The sequence below is a fragment of the Rhinoraja longicauda genome, chromosome 2, assembly GCF_053455715.1.
Source record: "Rhinoraja longicauda isolate Sanriku21f chromosome 2, sRhiLon1.1, whole genome shotgun sequence".
Taxonomy (NCBI): domain Eukaryota; kingdom Metazoa; phylum Chordata; class Chondrichthyes; order Rajiformes; family Arhynchobatidae; genus Rhinoraja; species Rhinoraja longicauda.
The window spans coordinates 55505080-55525401 of NC_135954.1; the positions used below are offsets into that span (position 1 = coordinate 55505080).

Consider the following 20322-nt stretch of genomic DNA (forward strand, 5'->3'; position numbering starts at 1 on the left):
AATCCATAGATTCACCACCCTCTGATTAAAGAAATTCCTCATCTCCTTCCTAAAAGAAGGCCCTTTAATTCTAAGGCTATGACCTCTAGTCCTGGACTATCCCACTAATAGAAACATCCACTCCACATCCGCTCTATCAAAGCCTTCAAAATTCAAGATTCCAACATCTGCAGTTCTTTGTGACTCCAGAACGCATGCAAGCACTATTGACTGCTCTACATCAGTAGAGTTTATAATTATTTAGAGGTGTCAGTATGCCAAATTGGCACATACCATCACAAAAAGAGCTGTCCAGGGGAAAACCATATGGTTACCAGGAGTGGGTACAACTGGTGCTGTGAAGTTGCTTGTAATATGCTCCACTGTGAAGCTCCACTGTAGTGCTTGTAATATGTTACACATAGTAATCTGCTTTAAAACTTTGGGAAACCATTACAAATAAATCAAATTATTAAACTGAGCTTGTTTTGAAAAAATTGAGTCATTGAGAAATATCGCATAGAAACGGGTCCTTCAGCTGTTCAAGTTCACACCAGTCACCAACACTTATATTTACAACAAAGCTGCTTTTTATAATATAATATAATAATATAATATTCATTTATTGTCATTGCAACGAGTACAACAAAATTAAAAAATAGCCAATCCTGACGGTGCGTACAAACATATATGCAATAAATGCAAAAACAAATAAATACATAAATACAATTAAATACAATTATATTAAGTACAAGATTTTTTAACGGTGTTGCCTAGTGCAAAGGTAGTGTTCAGTTCTCGTATGGCCCTGGGGTAAAAACTGTTCTTAAGTCTGTTTGTTCGGGATTTGATCGACCTGAAACGTCGACCAGAGGGCAGATGAAAAACAGACGGTGGCCGGGGTGGGATGGATCTTTTATTATTTTGCCTGCTCTACTGAGGCAGCGTAGGCTGAACAGGTGCTCCAGGGAGGGCAGTGAGCAGCCGATGATCTTCTGGGCCGTCGTGATGACCCTCTGAAGGGCCTTCCTGTCCTTTTCTGAGCAGCTGGCATACCATGTGGTTATACAGTATGCCAGCACACTCTCGATGGAGCAGCGATAGAAGGACAACATGAGCTTCTCCTGCAGGTTGGGTTTCCTGAGGATCCTCAGGAAGTGGAGTCTCTGCTGTGCCTTCTTTACTGTGGTGATGGTGTTGGTAGACCAGGTAAGATCCTCTGCGATGTGCGTACCCAGGAACCTGAAAGCTGGTACCCTTTCCACACAGACCCCATTGATGTAGAGTGGGTCGTAATCTACACTGGTTTTTCTAAAGTCAATTATAAGTTCCTTTGTTTTGGAGGAGTTCAGGACCAGATTGTTCACTGAACACCATGCTGCCAGCCTTTGGATTTCATCCCTATAGGCTGTCTCATCTCCTTCTGAGATGAGTCCAACCACAGTCGTGTCATCCGCGAACTTGATGATGGTGTTGGTGGGATGGGTGGGGGCGCAGTCGTGAGTGTAGAGGGAGTAAAGGATGGGGCTCAACACACAGCCCTGTGGTGAGCCGGTGCTCAGTGTAATGGTGGAGGAGAGGTGAGGGCCTATTTTGACGGTCTGGGGGCGGTTGGTCAGGAAGTCCTTAATCCATTGGCAGATGGTTTGGGAAAATCCAAGGTCGGAAAGTTTGGTGACCAGTCTGCTCGGGATGACCGTGTTAAAGGCAGAGCTGAAGTCGAGGAAGAGCATCCTCACATAGCTCCCCTGGTGTTCAAGGTGGGTCAGTGCAGTGTGAAGAGCAGTGTCGATGGCATCCCCTGTAGACCTATTTGCTCTGTACCCTAACTCATCCTATTCTCCTTGCATTCCCATCAACTACCACTCATAAAATAATAAATTATAGTGGCCAATTATCCTACTGACCTCAATGTATTTGGACGTGGGAGGAAACCAGCAGATTCACAGCGAGAATGTGCAAACTCAACACTGACTATGCTAACCAAGGATTGAACCTGCATCACTTGAGAAGTGAAGCAGCAGATCTATTAGCTGCACCACTGTGTAAAATATAGAATGTTTGGTTCTTAATAGTTTTTATCATCATAGAGTCATACAACAGGGAAGCAAGCCCTTTGGTCCAACTTTTCAATACCAACCAAGATCCCCCAATTTAAGCTAGTCCAATTGAACTAAACCTTTCCTATACCTGTACCTGTCCGATGTCTTTTAAATGCTATTATATTATCTGCCTCTACAGCACAGTGGCCCAGTAGTAACATTGCTGCCTTACAATCTGCCTCTACAGCACAGTGGCCCAGCAGTAGCATTGCTGCTTTACAATGCCAGAGACCCTGGCTCAATCCTGACAACGAGTGATGTCTGCATGGAGTCTATACATTCTCCCTCTGACCACGTGGGTTTTCTACGTGCTCCGATTTTCTCCCACACGGCAAAGACGTACAAGATTGTAGATTAATTGGCTTCTGTAAGTTGTAAATTGTCGTTAGTGTGTTGGATAGTGCTCGTGTACACGGTGATATTTCCACACGGTATCTCTAAAGTCTATCTTCTCTGACAGCTTATTGCATACACAGACCACCCTCTGACTGGAAAAGTTGCCTCTCTTGTTTCTTTTCAATCTCGCTCCTCGCACTTTAATCCTATGTCCCCTGGTTCATAATTTTCGTACCCCTACCCTGGGTTAAAGACTGTGCATTCATCCTATCTATTCCCCTCATGATTTTATATACCAGAGACATCCATAAACATCCATGCTTTTTGACGGCTTTGACAACCATTTCAGCCTGATTGCATGGCTTCACAGGCTGTTAAAAAGATTCAGTGGAACTTCTGTTCTGACAGCCCCGCAACTTGGAAACAGCTTTCTGTGGAAGTTCTTAAAGGCCAGCTTAGATGATAGATAAGCTACTTCAAGGAAATTCTGGCCTATTAAGTTTGTTCAATTCTATCCAAATATTAGGGGCTGTGGGTATATGGAACAAGCTGCCAGATGAGGTAATTGAGGCATGTACTATTGCAATTTTTAAGAAACATTTAGACAGTTACATGGATAGGATGGGTTTAGAGGGACATGGGCCGAAAACAGGCAGATGGGACTAGTGCAGATGGGGCATGTTGATCAGAGTGTACAAGTTATGCTGAAGGCCTGTTTTCACGTAGTGTGTCTTTATAACTCTAAAACATAAAACATTGCAAGTTTGGCAAATTTGGTAAACTCCTGCAAAGTGTTTGTGATATTCTGCTTAGTTGCAGCGTAATGAAAAGATAGAGAGTTACTTTAATATTGGTGGAAGTGCATGAGGCTCTCAGTAACACACCAAGCAGTCATCCTTGATTTTGTTTTGTCAAGTCTCAGGAGTGGGATTTAAACTCGCAGTATTCCGTCTCAACAACAAGACCACTAACACTGATACAAATTTGACAGCTCACTCCAAAGAAATCAATGCATCAAAATGTCAGCTCAGTGACCGTGACTGAAAATCAGCACAAGATGATTGTCCTGGGATTTCCTGAGGGTGGCCTGACCATCACTGCTATCATGTTCATAAGTTCTAGGAGCCGAATTAAGCCATTTGGCCCATCAAGTCTTCTCCGCCTTTCAATCATGGCTGATCTATCTTTCCCTCTCAATCCCATTCTCTTGCCTTCTCCCTATGAACACTGACACCCTTACTAATCTTCTTAGAAACTCAGAAACATGGAAAATAGGTGCAGGAGGAGGCCATTCGACCCTTCGAGCCAGCACCGCCATTCATTGTGATCATGGCTGATCATCCACAATCAGTAACCTGTGCCCAACTTCTCCCCATATCCCTTGATTCCACTAGCCCCCAGAGCTCTATCTAACTCTCTCTTTTAAATTAATCCAGTGATTTGGCCTCCACTGCCCTCTGTGGCAGAGAATTCCACAAATTCACAACTCTCTGGGTGAAAAAGATCCTTCTCACCTCAGTTTTAAATGGCCTTACCTTTATTTTAAGACGGTTCTGGACTCCCCCAACATTGGGAACATTTTTCCTGCATCTAGATTGTCCAGTCCTTTTATAATTTTATATGTCTCTATAAGATCCCTTCTCATCCTTCTAAACTCCAGTGAATACAAGCCTAGTCTTTTCAATCTTTCCTCATATGACAGTCCCGCCATCCCAGGGATCAATCTCGTGAACCTATGCTGCACTGCCTCAATTACAAGGATGTCCTTCCTCAAATTAGGAGACCAAAACTGTACCCAATACTCTAGATGTGGTCTTACCAGGGCCCCATACAACTGCAGAAGAACCTCTTTACTCCTGCACTGAAATCCTCTTGTTATGAAGGCTAACATGCCATTAGCTTTCTCCACTGCCTGCTATACCTGCAAGCCAACTTTCCATACAATGACACCCAGGTCTCGCTGCACTTCCTCCTTACCTAACCCGACACCATTGAGATAATACTCTGCCTCCTTGTTTTTGCTGCAAAAGTGGATAACCTCACATTTATCTACATTATACTGCATCTGCCATGCATCTGCCCACTCACTCAACCTGTCCAGTTCACCCTGCAACCTCCTAACATCCTCTTCGCAGTTCATACTGCCACCCAGCTTTGTGTCATCTGCAAACTTGCTGGTGTTACTTCTAATTCCTTCATCCAAATCATTAATATATATGGTATACAGTTGCGGCCCCAACACCGAGCCTTGCGGCACTCCACTCGCCACTGCCTGCCATTCTGAAAAGGACCCATTTACTCCCACCCTTTGCTTCCTGTCTGCCAACCAATTCTCTATCCATGTTAACACCCTACCCCCAATACCATTTGCTCTAATTTTGCTCGTCAATCTCCAGTGTGGGACCTCAAAAAATTCCAGAAGATTAGTTAAGCATGATTTCCCTTTCTTGTGGCAACTTCTGCAAAGAAGCCAGCTCTAAACATGTTGGGGAAGGAGTCGCACATTCAGGTGTAATTGTCAACGCAGCTGGGTCAGAACAAGCACTATCTGAAAAACTGCTGAAAGTAGTTCACCACCTGGATTACCCATGGCCCAGTTAGTCAGTTGTGAAATTATATCAAGTTCTTTGATTTGTGAATATTTTTATACATTTACAAATTTTCAAAACCTGTTAAAAACTAATGATGCTTATAAAATTATAATGACATCTTTTTAATATTGGAGAACATTCATTGAAAGCAATTAATCCATTGAAGTAATCATAGAGACGAGCATTATCCAGTCTGATGCTCAGGTGAGAACTTTACTGTCAGCTGTGCTATAGTTTGGATAAGGAGATAAACTGAGAATCTGTCTGGTCTCTTGGGTGGATATAAAAAGAGCACAAGGTACTGCTTTGAAAAAAAAAAAAGTGGGAATTATCCCAATGCACTGGCCAATATTTACCCTGAAAAATTAACTTCAAATTGTTATTATGTCACCTTTTTGGAGAGCTTGCTATATTTCAATTAGTGATCACACTTCAAAGAGAGCATAACTTTCAGGAAGAGAGAACCCAGAATGGATTCTCCACCCCAAAGATTTAGCAATCTTCCACTTTGGTCATTCGCAACAACAGCATCATTTGTGGTATCATCAGTTACCATCAGTGGTAATTTGAAGCAATGTAACTGCATAACCCGGATCCTTGGAAATGGTTGCATTTAGAAACCTGTTCCCAGACCCTCTGAGTTACTCCAGCACTGACCCTCTGAGTTACTCCAGCACTTCGTGTCTATATTCAGTATATACCAGCATCTACAGTTCATTTCCACATATTACACTTGAATGTTCACAACAAAATGATCATTACTGGGAAGACCAGTATATTGGGATTTCCAAAACTATTTCACGAATTGCATGTTTCACGAGGCCGTTTCAAAAGGAAATGCAAGTTAACCACATTAATGGTCTGGAGAAGGGTCGCGACCCGAAACGTCCATCAGTCTGAAAGGTCTCGACCCGAAACGTCACCCATTCCTTCTCTCCTGGGATGCTGCCTGACCTGCTGCCTGACCTGCTGAGTTACTCCAGCATTTTGTGAATAAACACCTTCGATTTGTACCAGCATCTGCAGTTATTTTCTTACATTAATGGTCTGGAGTCACATGTAGGTGAGTAGAGAAGAGAAATGGGACAGACTTCCTTCTCTGAAGGAGATTAGTTAACCAGCTGAGTTTCATGACAATCTGATAATTTCACTGCTTACACTATCCTCTAATTGCAAATTTGCTTAATTAATTGAATTTAATTTTCCAGCTGTTATTTTGGGAACTGACACAATATCTTCAAATGTTATATTAAACTTGCTATATAGCCCCTTCTCATTAATATTAGCATTTTGATTATTATACATGACAATCTTTTTTTAATTTGAACCTGTGCGTTGGAGCTCATCAGTCAAAATTGAGCTGCCATCAATTGTAAAATTGATCTTGAAACCAGTTTAGTACCAACACCTCCCCTTCACGGTTAAAAGCTACAGTTTAACATCAGTAAAATGCACCTTAGCACAATTAATCTGTCGAAACATAAGGTAAATTAATGACCTACAGATAAAGTAAAAGGCTTTAATTTTGTCTTGTAAATCCAAAGATTCGAAATGAAGCTATGGAAGGTTGACTGTAAACATATCACATTTTAAAATGGTTCCAAAGAGGTGAACTCCTTGTTAAACAAAAGATGAAGTTTCTGTTTAGGAGTGTGCACTAATGGAAGAGATTGATTTTGGATGCTGAGGGAACATTACTGGCTAGTCCAATTTTAGTAAAAATAATATGGTGCAAAGCTATGACAAGAGATGTTCGCAGTGTATTTATTGCTACAGTTGTAGCAAAACCAAAACAAACAGAAAAAAATATCAAGCATTTAATGGACAATTATTTTGCTCACTCTTGGCACCTCTAGTCCAATATCAAAAGATGTAATACCTCGAAGCTCTGCTATCTCGCTAAAGAAACACAGGGGCTGGCAACAAAATATGACACTGGAGAAACAATAAAACATCAACTCTCAAGACAATTGTTGTAGTGGTAAAAGCTTCCAGAGGGTAATCAAAGTAGATCCGATTTTGAAAAGATTAAATTCAGCACAGAAAGCTGTTGCATGACAGAGTTGAACAATATAGTACATACAGTATTGGTCTCTGTTGAAACCAAAGCAATGAAGATCGAGAAATGATTTGCCAGGATAGTATGGAACTGAAAAGGTGCAACTAAACAGCAGGATTAATAAACTTGTCTATTTTTACAAATATAAGACTGAGGGTAAATCTACTGAAGATCTTTAGACATAATTGAAGGTAGATTAGATTAGTTTATTGACATATACACCAGAGTGTAATAAAATTCCTAGTTCATATGAAACTCAGAGTAAACAGCATACATACAGTAATGTTAAATGCACCATAGGTACAAGTACAGAATGGCAGATTGGAACAACTGTAGGGAAATCTAAAACCAGGAGTAATAAAGATACAATCATTAGAAAATCTAAATCAGGAATAATCTTACTTCTCCAGACATTGGAAATAAAAGGTCCAGAATGCTGGAGAAAATCCGTCTCTTCTAAATGACAGCAAGTGCAGAAAATGGTGAAGCAGATGCTGAATATATTCATTGTTTGTTGCTAATGCATCATCCGCAAGCTTTATGAACATCATCAAGGACACTTTGGGCAATCAAAATAGGGCCTCTGCATCCAGACGATGCATATAGGCCAGTTGGCCCATCCCAATGAGATTGAGATACAAGGAACTGCATATGCTGCAATCTTGCATAAAATACAAAGTGCTGGAGTAACTCAATGGGTCTGTCAGCATTTCTGGAGGACATGGATAGGCGATGTTTTGGATCGTAACATGAAACGTCATCTCTCTGTGTCTTTCAGAGATGCAAACTGACCCCACTGAGTTACGTGTTCTGTGTTCTAAGCATTGAGTTCTGATTAAGCATTAAGCATTAAGCGCTGTGTTCTAGGTATTGAGATCCAGGCCAGTTTAAAACTTCCAGTTACTGGAGTAGTTGAGGCAAGCAGCATAGTTGCATCCAAAGAAAAGATGATAAAGTACGCGAAGGAGAAGTAGGTAATACATTTAAAGTAATTTATATGTCATCCTTAATGTGGTTTGCATTGGGCCCGATGGACCAAATTCTATTCTGATGCTTGGTATAAACCTATTGTTGCAGATCAGTTTTACAAGCTGCCTGATTGTAATTTCCATTGAAGTGAATGGAAATGAAATCCAGGCTGATACAATGATTCGCAAGAACAGATTTATGCCCAGGTGGCAAGATGGAAATTGATTGTCATATCACAACTGCAAGACCATCCAAAAATGCTATTACATTAAAGTGGAAATTCTAATATCCAATTGGTGCTTTTATTTCTGTTTGCGCTGTTGCACCTGTTGGATGAAGATGGCTCCATTGCTCACTGTACCAACATAAATAGAAGAAAAATCATGTGGCTTCATTTACAGCCATACTCATCCATCCACCCGCATCTTTCAGATCGCTCCTGTGCCCATCTGGTGCACTGCTAGAGGACACAGTCTCAGGAATGTCTCTCCCATGCATATATTTGGCTCACTAGTTCATACATGCCATTTCTCATTTACTTTATGATTATCCTTTGAAAATAAAATATGATAAAAACTAATAGAAGAGAACAAAGCAGGCCAATACTTCGCAGTTTAAAAAAAAAATGGTTTCAGGTGATACTCAAGAAGAAAGATCCTGGAAAAAAAAATCAACTCAATATAATAGGATAGAAATCACACAAAGCTTAGACCAGGATGTATATGTGGGAACAGAAATGGATGGGCCCCAAATTCTTGATTTGTGATCATCATTATGAATACAAATTGTGAACCACATCCCGTTATAAGAATAACAGAATTACAGTAAAGTACAATTGCACTTCAGCAATAAAGAGGGTGGCCATTCGAATCTTGAGATAAACTATAACAAATCACCATTTATGACAGTCTCTCAGCGTGATTCCATTTTCTCTTTGTTTTCTTTCCAGCTTCCATCTGTTGGTTCAGACCGTTGTCCACAGGCCAATCTTAACATAGCAGTGTTAAGTGTGCACAGTAGCCCATGCCAATTTGTAGCTCTGTGGACAGTCTAGCCAGTTGAATTGTGGATTCCTATGCTATTTATGGCTTCAGTCTGCACCAGTCCTGCTATGATCACCTCTGAAATGTATGGCTCTGATAAGAATAAAGTGTGCTTCTTTTGGCAATGCATGAGGGTTGCCCTAATGCTAACCCAAACCTTGCTGATCTAACACATTTAGGCAGCTACTTAAACAAATATTTGATACATATTGTTGCATTCCCAGGGTGCAGCTAAGGTCACAAATATAAATTGCAATTTAGAAAATAGGTGCATAGAGGGGGCCATTTAGCACCACGAGCCAGCAAAAGATTTTAGTTCAAATAGAAGCTACAAACCATCTGAAGCCATTTAGCATTTCATACCTGTATGACTGTTAACTTGTTTCTGATTTTCCTGCCCTTTCAACCATGGTTGGCAGTCCCAATGCTATATAGTTCTATTTCTGTCAAGCAGAATGCAATGGAAAGGGGATCAAGCACAGGCACATTAGTCAGAGTAAATAATTTACTTTGGGCCTGAAGAGAAAAGAGTAAACTGGAAATTGCAGTTGCCAATATTCACAGATGAATGTTTAACAACACGCGTTCAGTGTTCCTTAATCTACTATTTTGATACTGCTGTTAACCTGTTTATTTTCAATTAAAATAAAGGGAATATGGAAAACTACCAAGGTATACAATTTACCGGAGAGGAGATAGCGACAAAAGGCCTGGTAAGATGAACTGGGGTGGGGTGGGGGGTGCTTACCTTCCGCGCCCTCAAGGTCGGCTGATGGAGGTGCCTCCCTGAGGAACAAGTGCTGAAGAGGCCATGCAAGCAGTGGGACAATGGTTCATGGGACGACCAGAATGGAGACGAGGTTCATGGGATGACCAGAATGGAGACGAGGTTCATGGGACGACCAGAATGGAGACGAGGGCTGCAATGGGCCTTTATGGCCAGCTGCAGCTGGGACTGTAAAATTGTGCCTCAATGGTGCCTCTTGAATATGGATTCAATAAGCTGCTCTGTACATTCTGTACTAACCGGGGGAGGGGGGGGGGGGGGGGCACTTACTGTATGTACGGTGATAGTCTTGCTGAGCTGAATGCAAAAAAAGTATTTCACTGAATCTTGGTACACGTAATAATAAAAAAAAATACATTGAACTAATAATTATAACTAGTAAAACATCATTTTTGGAATAAATATTAGCCAGGACATTGATGTTACATCACTGAAATGAAACCTTTGTGTTTGAAAGAAGGCACTTCTTAGAATAGAAAAAGAGGAAATGCTGGAAGATCTTAGTGGGTCAGGTAGCAGCGATAGAAAGATAAACAGTCAATATTTTAGGTCTGTTACCCTTTGCCTAAACTCTCTGCATTTTCTGTTTCTATTTCAGATTTCCAGTATCTACATTTTTCTGCACTTTTAGCAGCACAGTGCTCCCTCAATTATATATAGGAGTATTAAATCAGGTCCCTGGACTATGATTATGAAGCAAGTGCACAGCTATCAAAAGCCTGGTTGTCACCTGAAAACTTTTCTGCTCAAGTAATTGACATAAAAATGGTATATGGACACATTGGAGTGAATTAACAAGTGAATTACACCCCAGCAGTATGAATATTGATTTTTTGAACTTCAAATAACCCTTGCACCCCCTCTCTCTCCGTCCCTCCCCCACCCTAATCATTGTACTAGTTTCACTCTCGTCCTGCTGAGTTTTACTGTTTGTATCACTCATTATCACCTATGCCACAGCCAACAATGAACCATTGTGGACTCCAGATTTCCTTGATCATCGTTGCTGGCTTTAATTTGTGCTTTTGCAAGCCTTTCATCCATATTTTCTATGTATCGTTTCATATCTCCCGCTTCCCTCTCCCCTGACTCTCAGTCTGTAGAAGTGTCTTGACCCGAAATGTCACCTATTCCTTTTCTCCAGGAATGCTGCTTGACCCGCCGAGTTACTCCAGCATTTTGCTTCTATCTTCAGTGTAAACCAGCATCCGCAGTTCCATCCTACACATTGAGTGAATTAAGTTGGCTAAATGCTAATGGGAGTCATTGAGAATAGAAGTGGGGCGATGACATATTGATTAGAGGGCCAGCTCTACTTCATATCTTGTCTCCTAGTGTCACCTGGAGGGAAGGCTTGCATAAGAATCTTTCTAGACATGTTCATCGATGAATACATGTCTACTTTTAAAGTAGCATAGTTAACAATAAAATTTCCATCATTTTCACACTAGGAATTTATAGGTTGTGCCCGACTTGAAGAAAAAAAGAAAACTAATTATGCCACAAGCACATACCACCACACTTCAATACGAATGGTGGGACCTTAGGCAAGGGTCCTGAGGATGATCACCGGGACAGCAGAGATATTAAAGATGCCAGTATGTGGTATTGCTGTCTATTCTCCCCCCCCCCCCAAATTATTTTCCATGAAGTTCTGAACCAACAGATGGCAATTGCTCAAAAAAAGACCCAAAGTGCTGGAATAACTCAGCGAGCCAGGCAACATCTCTGGAGGACATAGATTGGTGACATTTTGGGTTGAGACCTTTCTTCAAATTGATAGTGAGTGGGGAGGGGGAGGGTGGGGGGGGGGGGGGGGAGCCAGAAGAGGTAAGGGACAGGACATATCAAAGAATCATAAGATGGAACCTGAGCAGAAACATCACCTCCCCATGCTTTTCAGAGATGGTGCCTGTCCTACTGAGTTACTCCAGTACTTTATATATTCTTTGTAAACTAGCATCAGCAGTTGCTTGTGTCAACACTATTGCACAATCTCTTTTCCCACTCAGCCATCCTGCTCTCCCATGCTCTGATCCTATTTCACTCACTATCAGTGGTGGATTAAAGGACACAATGGCACAATCATTTCAATTGATCTGCACAACTGTTACACACAAGCAATTAAAGGCACCACATTTGAATAAAGATATTAGGGCCCCAGGGAGGAACCAGAAGTAGTTTACGTGCACAATAATAATATGAAGAGTTTAGAAGCTAGTGTTATTCCCCTTGGATAGAGGTGGTGAAGAGAAAACCTAATAAAGACATGCAATAAAGACCTAATAAAGATTCAGTATGTCAGAGAGGATTCTTTTGAACGTCGACAGGTGTACAGTAGAGAGCATATTGACTGGTTGCATCACGGCAACTTGAATGTCCAGGTGTGAAGGAGACTGCAAAAAATTGTGAACACTGCCCATTCCATCACGGGTTCTGACCTCCCCACCATCGAAGGGATTTGCCACCCTGCCCACACCACCCTAGCCACACACTCATTTCACCCCTGCCATTGGGAAGAAGGTACAGGAGCTTGGAAACGGTAACGTCTAGGTTTAGCAACAGCTTCTTCCCAACTGCCATTAGGCTATTAAACATTACAAACACAAATAAGCTCTGAACTACATAGACTATTATTGCACTATTATTGTTTATTTATTATTTGTGTACGTATGCGTATATACATTATATATATATATATTTTCCCTCATTTATTATATTGTTTACAGTGTACTATGTTTACATATTCTGTTGTGCTGCTGCAAGTATGAATATCATTGATCAGCCATGATCACGTTGAATGGCGGTGCTGGCTCGAAGGACCGAATGGCCTACTCCTGCACCTAATGTCTATTGTGCTATCTGGAACATTTGACAATAAAACACTCTTGACTCTAATATACTGGAGATGGTTTCAGAGCAAGGAGGATAATGAATCACTGCCCAAAACTTGTAAATTTAAAGCACTTCACAGAAGTATGGAAAAGAGGTTTTTTTCCCCTCACCATAAAGTGGATTACTCAGATTTCGAATGCACTACCGAAAACAATAGATTTCACAAAAAGTATCAAATGTCAATTGGATACATAGTTGATCAGGTCTGATTTACAAAATTACAGAAGAAGAGCTGAAGCTACGTTGGATGAAAAAACACAAAGTATTGTAGAGCCACGACAGATCAAGCAGCATCTGGAAAGGGAATGGGCAGGTGACATTTTGGGTTAGGACCTTTTGACCCAAAACTGGATGCTGGCAGATGCCTTTGAGTTCCTCCAGTACTATATGTTTTGTTCAAGATTCCAGCATTTGTAGTCTCTTGGATGTCTCCTTCAAAGGAGTTGGATGTCTCCTTCAAAGAGTCAGTGTGACACTTTATATCCAGAGCCCTCCTACTGTGGTGTAAACACACACAGGATATACCAAATCAGAGTTGGCCATTTTCTCCATGTGCACTGATGAGTTTACATCAGAACATTTTGCACATTCAGTTTTTCAGTTCCTGGCTATGAAAGTTATTGCTTAGGAAAATACCTACTGACATTACAGAATTTGCTGAGATGTTTTCATGAGTATAGCAAGATTGCCAATACAGAAAATCATTGTCAAAATGTTGTGGTATTTCAATAATCATTTGAATGGGTGAGTATGCAATTTGCCTCTGTTTAAAATATATAATTAATTCTATTCATTATAAAACACCAAACCAGATAATTTCATTTGGCAGAATACTGCTTAACCCATCTGTGTGTAATTTCTACATAATGAATAGTTTAATAATGGTGTCAAAACAACACATCATAGAAATTGTGTGCACCACCAAAGAAAATTAAGACCCTTAGAAATGACATCCCAATAGCCTCACAGTTGTTTGCAATAAACTGTGTGCTTACAACAGTTAATCATGATCTCAGTAATGTTGGTGGATGCTGTGTTACAAAAATAAATAAAAGCAAAAGACTGCAGATGCTGGAGCACAGATATTACTGGCTGCACTCACAAGGGAAAGGAACATTTGCAGAATTAGTAAACAGATCATTGACCTGACACAGTAACCTTGCCTTGTCCTCCCAACCTTCTGCGTGGCTTACAGAATTAAAGGGGCATCTTTTAGAAAGGAGATGAGGAGGAACGTCTTTCATCAGAGGGAAGTAAATCTGTGGAACTCATTGCCACAGACGGCTGTGGAGGCCGTCAGTGGATATTTTTAAGGCAGAGATAGACAAATCCTTGATTAGAACGGGTGTCAAGGGTTATGGGGAGAAGGCAGGAAAATTGGATTAGGAGGCAGAAATCAGCCAAGATTGAATGGCGGAGTGGACTAGATGTGCCGAATGGCCTAATTCTACTCCTATAACTTGTGAATTTAGCAAACATTTCCAGACTTTACTTATGCAATAGTTTGATCAATCAAGAAATTGCACTTGTTACTAATTAATAGGTGTAGTTAATTTTTTTAATTTACTTAACTCATGAATGTTTTTGTGATGCAAAATATAAAACCTAGCAAAGTTAATTCAGAAACTTAATCTGGATTTTCCTTTATTGTAAGAATGAAGCTTCGGGTAATTAAAAAATAAACTTGATGCAAATCATTACTTGACCATTTAATTCAGAGATCAAATAGAATCCATTACTGAGGTTATGCTCAAAAGCCTATCTTCTGGAATCAAGGACACTTCAATTGTACATTTTCAAAAAGGGCAAGAGGAAAGAGCAGAAATAAAAAAGATCTGTAACCTCTAATTGAAATTCCAGGCTTCTCTTCATCTTTCTACGAGATGCATTATATCTCTGTGGTCTCTAGTTCGTCTCCTGTTACCATCTTTGGATCTATCAGCATACATTTTCTCTTTTTTTCTTCAGTCAATAATGTTAGTTGTCAGTTTAAAACCCTAAACTGATATTTGTCAGAGAGTGGTCACACTTATGCCATGACCATAATTAGTTTCAATAATACAATGAAAACACATATTACTCGTTATCATGGACATCATAAAATCGAGCCTTAACCATGATGTCAGAAATGTTTCCAACATGCAACACGGATAAATAGAATGTGTCGGAAAGTCTGAAGAAGAGTCTTGACCCAAAACATTACCCATTCCTGCTCTCCATAGATGCTGTCTGTCCCGCTGAGTTACTCCAGCATTTTGTGTCTATCTTAAGGATAAATAGAAAACAGACTCTACCCTCTCTCCAAGTTATCCTCCCATATTATGATGCATTCCTCACCTTCCATCTCTTGGGAGAGGCAGGGTATCAGATTAAAGCACCGTGCAAATTGGGAGGAAAGACAGTTGGGAGTTTTCTTCCAGACAGCTCTATCTCAGACTTTACAAATTGATCTCAGAAATCAATCTGGACTTGATAGTTTTATGTAGCACCTTTCTTTTGCACAAAACAATTTTAGACCCAGTGTTTGCAAAAACATTTGGGAGTTGGGGTTAATTGTTATTTTCTTCAAAGGAAGGTATGGAAGTGATGGGGTGAGTGCCCACCTTCTTTGCTACAATGTTATCTAATTTTATGAATGAAATCATCCAACAATTTCAATGCACTCATGAAAGAATTACCCTTGCACGGCAGCTTTTAATTTTAAACTTGATTTGGACAATATTATCAGAGATGCTGAAACTGGGCTATTTCAGCGGGAAGTGATCAATTTCCAAGTCAGGATGGGACATGACTTGGTGGGGGGGGGATCCTATGGATCTGCATCTTCTGCCTTTGTAATTTTTCTGTTACATCACCTTGGCTTGGATAAAGGCTGTCTGAGTAGTCTTGGTGAACAACAGCTTTGTAGTCACTGTATGCCAGGAGTAAAGAAAGGTTGTGTTTGGTGCAGTGGATGGGATCTCCATCATGGGCGAGCTGCTGTTCCCTGTGTAATCTCAACCTCCAGAGTATTATTAGAGTTTTACTCATCCAGACAAGTGCTTAGTTCTATAAAAGTCCAAGTTGAATCTTGTAGATGACAGAAGGTTTTAGTAGAGATAGGGGAGAGTTTCTTACACCCAGACTCTAAAGTCATAGTATTTATATGACTGGCACAGTTCAGTTTCTGTTCAGTAATGATCCCAGGATATTACTGGTGGGAGACCTAATAAACTGAATGTCAAGCATAGTTGGCATGGGTAATTCATGTGGCATTTACCTTACTTGTAACTTAACAGCCCAAATCTTAATGTCGTAAAAGTGTTGACTAATTGAAAGCTAGAGCATGGAGACAGGCCATTTAGCCCACTGACCATCAATCACCCTTTCACACTCGTTCATGAGATCATAATTAGGCCATTCGGCCCATCAAGTCTATTCTGGTATTCAATCATGGCTGATCTATGTCTCCCTCCTAACCCCATTCACCTGCTTTCTCCTCATAACCTCTGACACCTATACTAATCAAGAATCTATTTATCTCTGCCTTAAATATATCCACTGACGGCCTCCACAGCCTTCTGTGGCAAAGAATTCCACAGATTCACCATCCTCTGACTAAAAAGATTCCTCCTCATCTCCTTCCTAAAAGAATGTCCTTTAATTTTGAGGCTATGATCTCTAGTCCTAGACTCTCCCACTAGAGGAAACATCCTCTCCACATACACTAGATCCAAGCCTTTCACTATTCTGTACGTTTCAATGAGGTCTGCCCTCATTCTTCTAAACTCCAGCGAGTATAAGCCCAGTGCTGTCAAATCATCATATATTAATCTCAAAGAACCATCAGAGTTCTGTGCTCTCTCACTTTCAATGCACTAGGTGCAATTTACAGAGGGCAATTAACCTACAGACCAACATATCTTTGGGACATGGGAGGAAACTGGAGCACCCAAAGGAAACCCATGCAGTCACAGGGAGAATAAGCAAACTGCACATAGACTGCACCAGAGGTCAGGATCAAGCTCAGGTCTCTGGTATGTGCAGGAGGCAGCAACTCTACCAGCTGCGCCTCTGCGCCACCTTGTTTTTGAAGCGCGGATGGGCTGCTGTGTTGGCTGAAGTGTGTTTTTTTTTCTCTACCGACATTCTTTTATTCCTTTAATTCCTGTAAAATGAACAAAAACACTGCGTCTCTTTGCTGACTCATGAATTTAGGTCAAGGCTACGATCAAAAGGAAGATTGCACAAGCAGCTGGGAAAAAAACACACACATAATCCAGAGGCAATTTATACCTGAACTTTCACCATCGTATTAAAAGACTTGCTGAATCTTCTGACAGTGAATGCAAAGAGAAAATAAACCAAGGAAAAATAGAGAGGCACCAATATAAAACATTCTTTGTTCAAGGAATGTCAGACTTCACAAAAAAAAAAAAAAATTCTCCTGTCTTCATCAAGCCACATCCAGTTCCTGGTGAAACAATGCCCAATTTTAAAATTCTCAAACACATTTATAAATCTCCACCATCTTAGCCGTCTCTTTTTTTTTCTGCAGCATCTGTCATAGCTTTGACGCAACTTCCTCCAATTAAACGAGAGCAAGTCTGAGGTCATCCTATTCGGCCCCCCCGACTCCATCAAATCGATAACAGGCAGTCTTGGAAGCCTATCCTGCCTAGTCAAACCGCATGTCAAAAACCTCGGCGTGATATTTGACTCTGCATTAAAGTTTGACAAGCAAGTCAACGCTGTGGTAAAAGCCAACTTCTTGCAACTTCGTACCATAGCTAAAATCAAACCTTTCCTCCAATTCGACGACACTGAAAAAAATCATTCACGCTTTCATTTCCTCCCGCCTAGACTACTGCAACTCCCTATACACTGGGATCAGCCAATCTTCCCTGTCCCGCCTGCAACTGGTCCAAAACGCCGCAGCGAGACTCCTGACGGGTACCCGTAAAAGGGACCACATCACGCCGATTCTGGCCTCTCTCCACTGGCTCCCTGTACGGTACAGAATCAACTTCAAGCTCCTCCTATTCACATATAAAGCCCTAAATGGACATTCCCCCCCCTACATCAAAAATCTTCCAACCCACCTCTCTAACTCCAGGTCCCTCAGGTCGGCCGACTTGGGGCTACTCACTATCCCGCGGTCTAGGCTTAAGCTCAGGGGTGACCGCGCTTTTGCAGTTGCAGCTCCTAGACTGTGGAACAGCATCCCTCTCCCCATCAGAACTGCCCCCTCCATCGACTCCTTTAAGTCCAGGCTCAAAACCTATTTCTACTCCCTGGCGTTTGAGGCCCATTGAGGAGGCGCTGTGAACTGTTTTGTATGTGCTGTTATGTTTGTGTGCTACTGTATGTTTCATTTTTTCCTTAGCACCTAATCAGGTGTACAGCACTTTGATCAACATGGGTTGTTTTTAAATGTGCTATATAAATAAAATTGACTTGACTTGACTTGAACCCTTTTAGTCTCTTGTCCATTTAGTGACAGTACTGTGGCTGAAGGGCTTCAGCTGCTGAGGCACAGAGCTCTGGAGTTCCCTCCATAAAACACTCTGCCTTCTCTAATTCCCTCTCCTTCCCTTGAAGATGATCATTAAAAACATAAAGCTAGCTGTTGTTCTAATAAACAAATTTGTAAATCTTCTTGAGGCATACCAGATTCTTGGAGTGATCGACAGAGCAGATGTCACAAATCTTATTTTCTAAACAGACAGCCTGGCATCAGGGGTTATCGGATCAAGACTTGAAGTGGGCCACTAGTCCTGATGTTTATTAGATGTGGAGATGTTTATTCCGACTGTTTAAACTCTGCACCTCAGAGGTCCATGAAAGCTCAGTCACGGAACATTTACAAGGCTGAGATTTATGCATTCTAAGAGGTCGTGAGGATCTAGGGGATGGATAACAAACTGAACAAGGCAGTGACTACCATTTTATTGAACGACAGAGAGGCACAAGGGACCATGTGTCCTTGCCTTGCATCTATTTCCTATGACCTTGCATTCGCAGAACTGAAATGCTTAACTTGTTGGGTTGGAGGAAAGGAGGGACACTGCATTAAGGTTCATTAAAAACAATGGTCAACAAGGTGAGCTGGCTATGCAATATAATGATAAACACCAGTACTCAGCAAGAACTGGACAATTTGAGAAACACATGCGTCGTAAAAAAATAGAAATTATTAGAGGGTCACAAACCCCTTTAAAATCAAAGAAGAGAAGAGAACCAAAGAGATAAGCAGCCACACAGATCTTGAGCAAGCCAAATAATTCAATGAAAGTAAAGCTGCTCTTACCTTCGAAAAGTCATCCTTTTCCATTACATTCAGTTGAGGTGATCTGTGCAAAGAATAAAATTAGCATATTAGCGAAAGTGCTACAGCAATAATTCTGATCAAGTCACCTAATCTGTAACCAGGGCAGAAAAACAACATCAACAAGGGAGAGCTTAATACTTTGCATTTCTCAATCAATGGATATTTTTCACAGTACGCAAAGCAGCAAATGGAAAATTGATAAATAATCTACAACTGTGAAGTTATTAGATTATTGACAATGCACTAATTACACTTTATTACACTGTTCCTTGGTCTCCACAGTCCATTCACTATCCCATAATTTAAAAAAAGCAAATTAGTATATTAAGTAATGTATTTAGACATCGACCAATAACACAAGTGTTTTCAAAAATAGATTTCTTGAGTAACATAGAATCAGGACTGTTACAGCACAGAATGAGGCCATTTAACCAATTAAACCCAGAGCTGTTTAGATGCTTCTGTTCTCCAGGTTATTCCCTGCATTTTTCTTTTCCATCAAGCATCGATTGGTTTATTGTTGCCACGTATACCGAGATAATTTCAAAAACTTTGCTTTGCGTGCTGTGTAGGCAAATCATACCATACACAAGTACATCAGGTAGTGCAAAATAGAAAATAAATAGTGCAGAATATGATGTTGCAGCTCCAGAGAAAGTGAAGGTAAAAAGAAACAAAGTCCATGGACTACAATGAGGTAACAGATCGGGAACTCAGCCTTAGTATATGAGGGGTCCATTCAAAAGTATGATAACCATGGGGAAGAAGCTGTTCCTGAATCAGGTGTTGCATGCTGGGCTTTCTGGAAAAAGTGCAGAACTAGATCTGAAGCCAATTCAAGCTTTTCTACCTTCTGCCCAACAAGAGAAGGGGAGACGAGAGCATGACCAGAGTACGAGTGGTCCTTGATTTTGTTGGCTACTTTCCTGAGGAAGTACGAGGTGTATTGATGCTCCCCGGCTTAAGATGTTTCGACTTGCGATAGTTCAACTTTGCGATGGTGCAAACGGCAGCGACCCGTAGTGAGCCGCCCCTCCCTTCCGGCCACGTGATCGCGCGTATTCGATGCATTTCGACTTACAATACTTTCGGTGTCCGATGGGTTTCTCAGAAAGGAATCACATCGAAAGCTGAGGAACATCCGAAATGGAGTAGGGTTGAGCATGGGGGGGGGGGGGGGGGGGGGGAGAAGATGTGGGGAGGCTGAATTATGATGGACTGAACTGCTTTCGGGACTGTAATTTTCGGCTT

General features: G+C 41.1%; 1 protein-coding gene across 1 annotated transcript in view; it reads right to left on the minus strand.

The window, feature by feature from the left end:
- The window catches only part of LOC144604713 (cadherin-12-like), a 576800-nt gene that overhangs the window by 503218 nt on the left and 53260 nt on the right, over positions 1-20322 (minus strand). Inside the window, exon 2 of the mRNA XM_078419376.1 lies at positions 19051-19093. Coding sequence (XP_078275502.1) covers positions 19051-19074 — 24 coding nt within the window. The 5' untranslated portion in view covers positions 19075-19093. The remainder of the gene's footprint in view (positions 1-19050; positions 19094-20322) is intronic.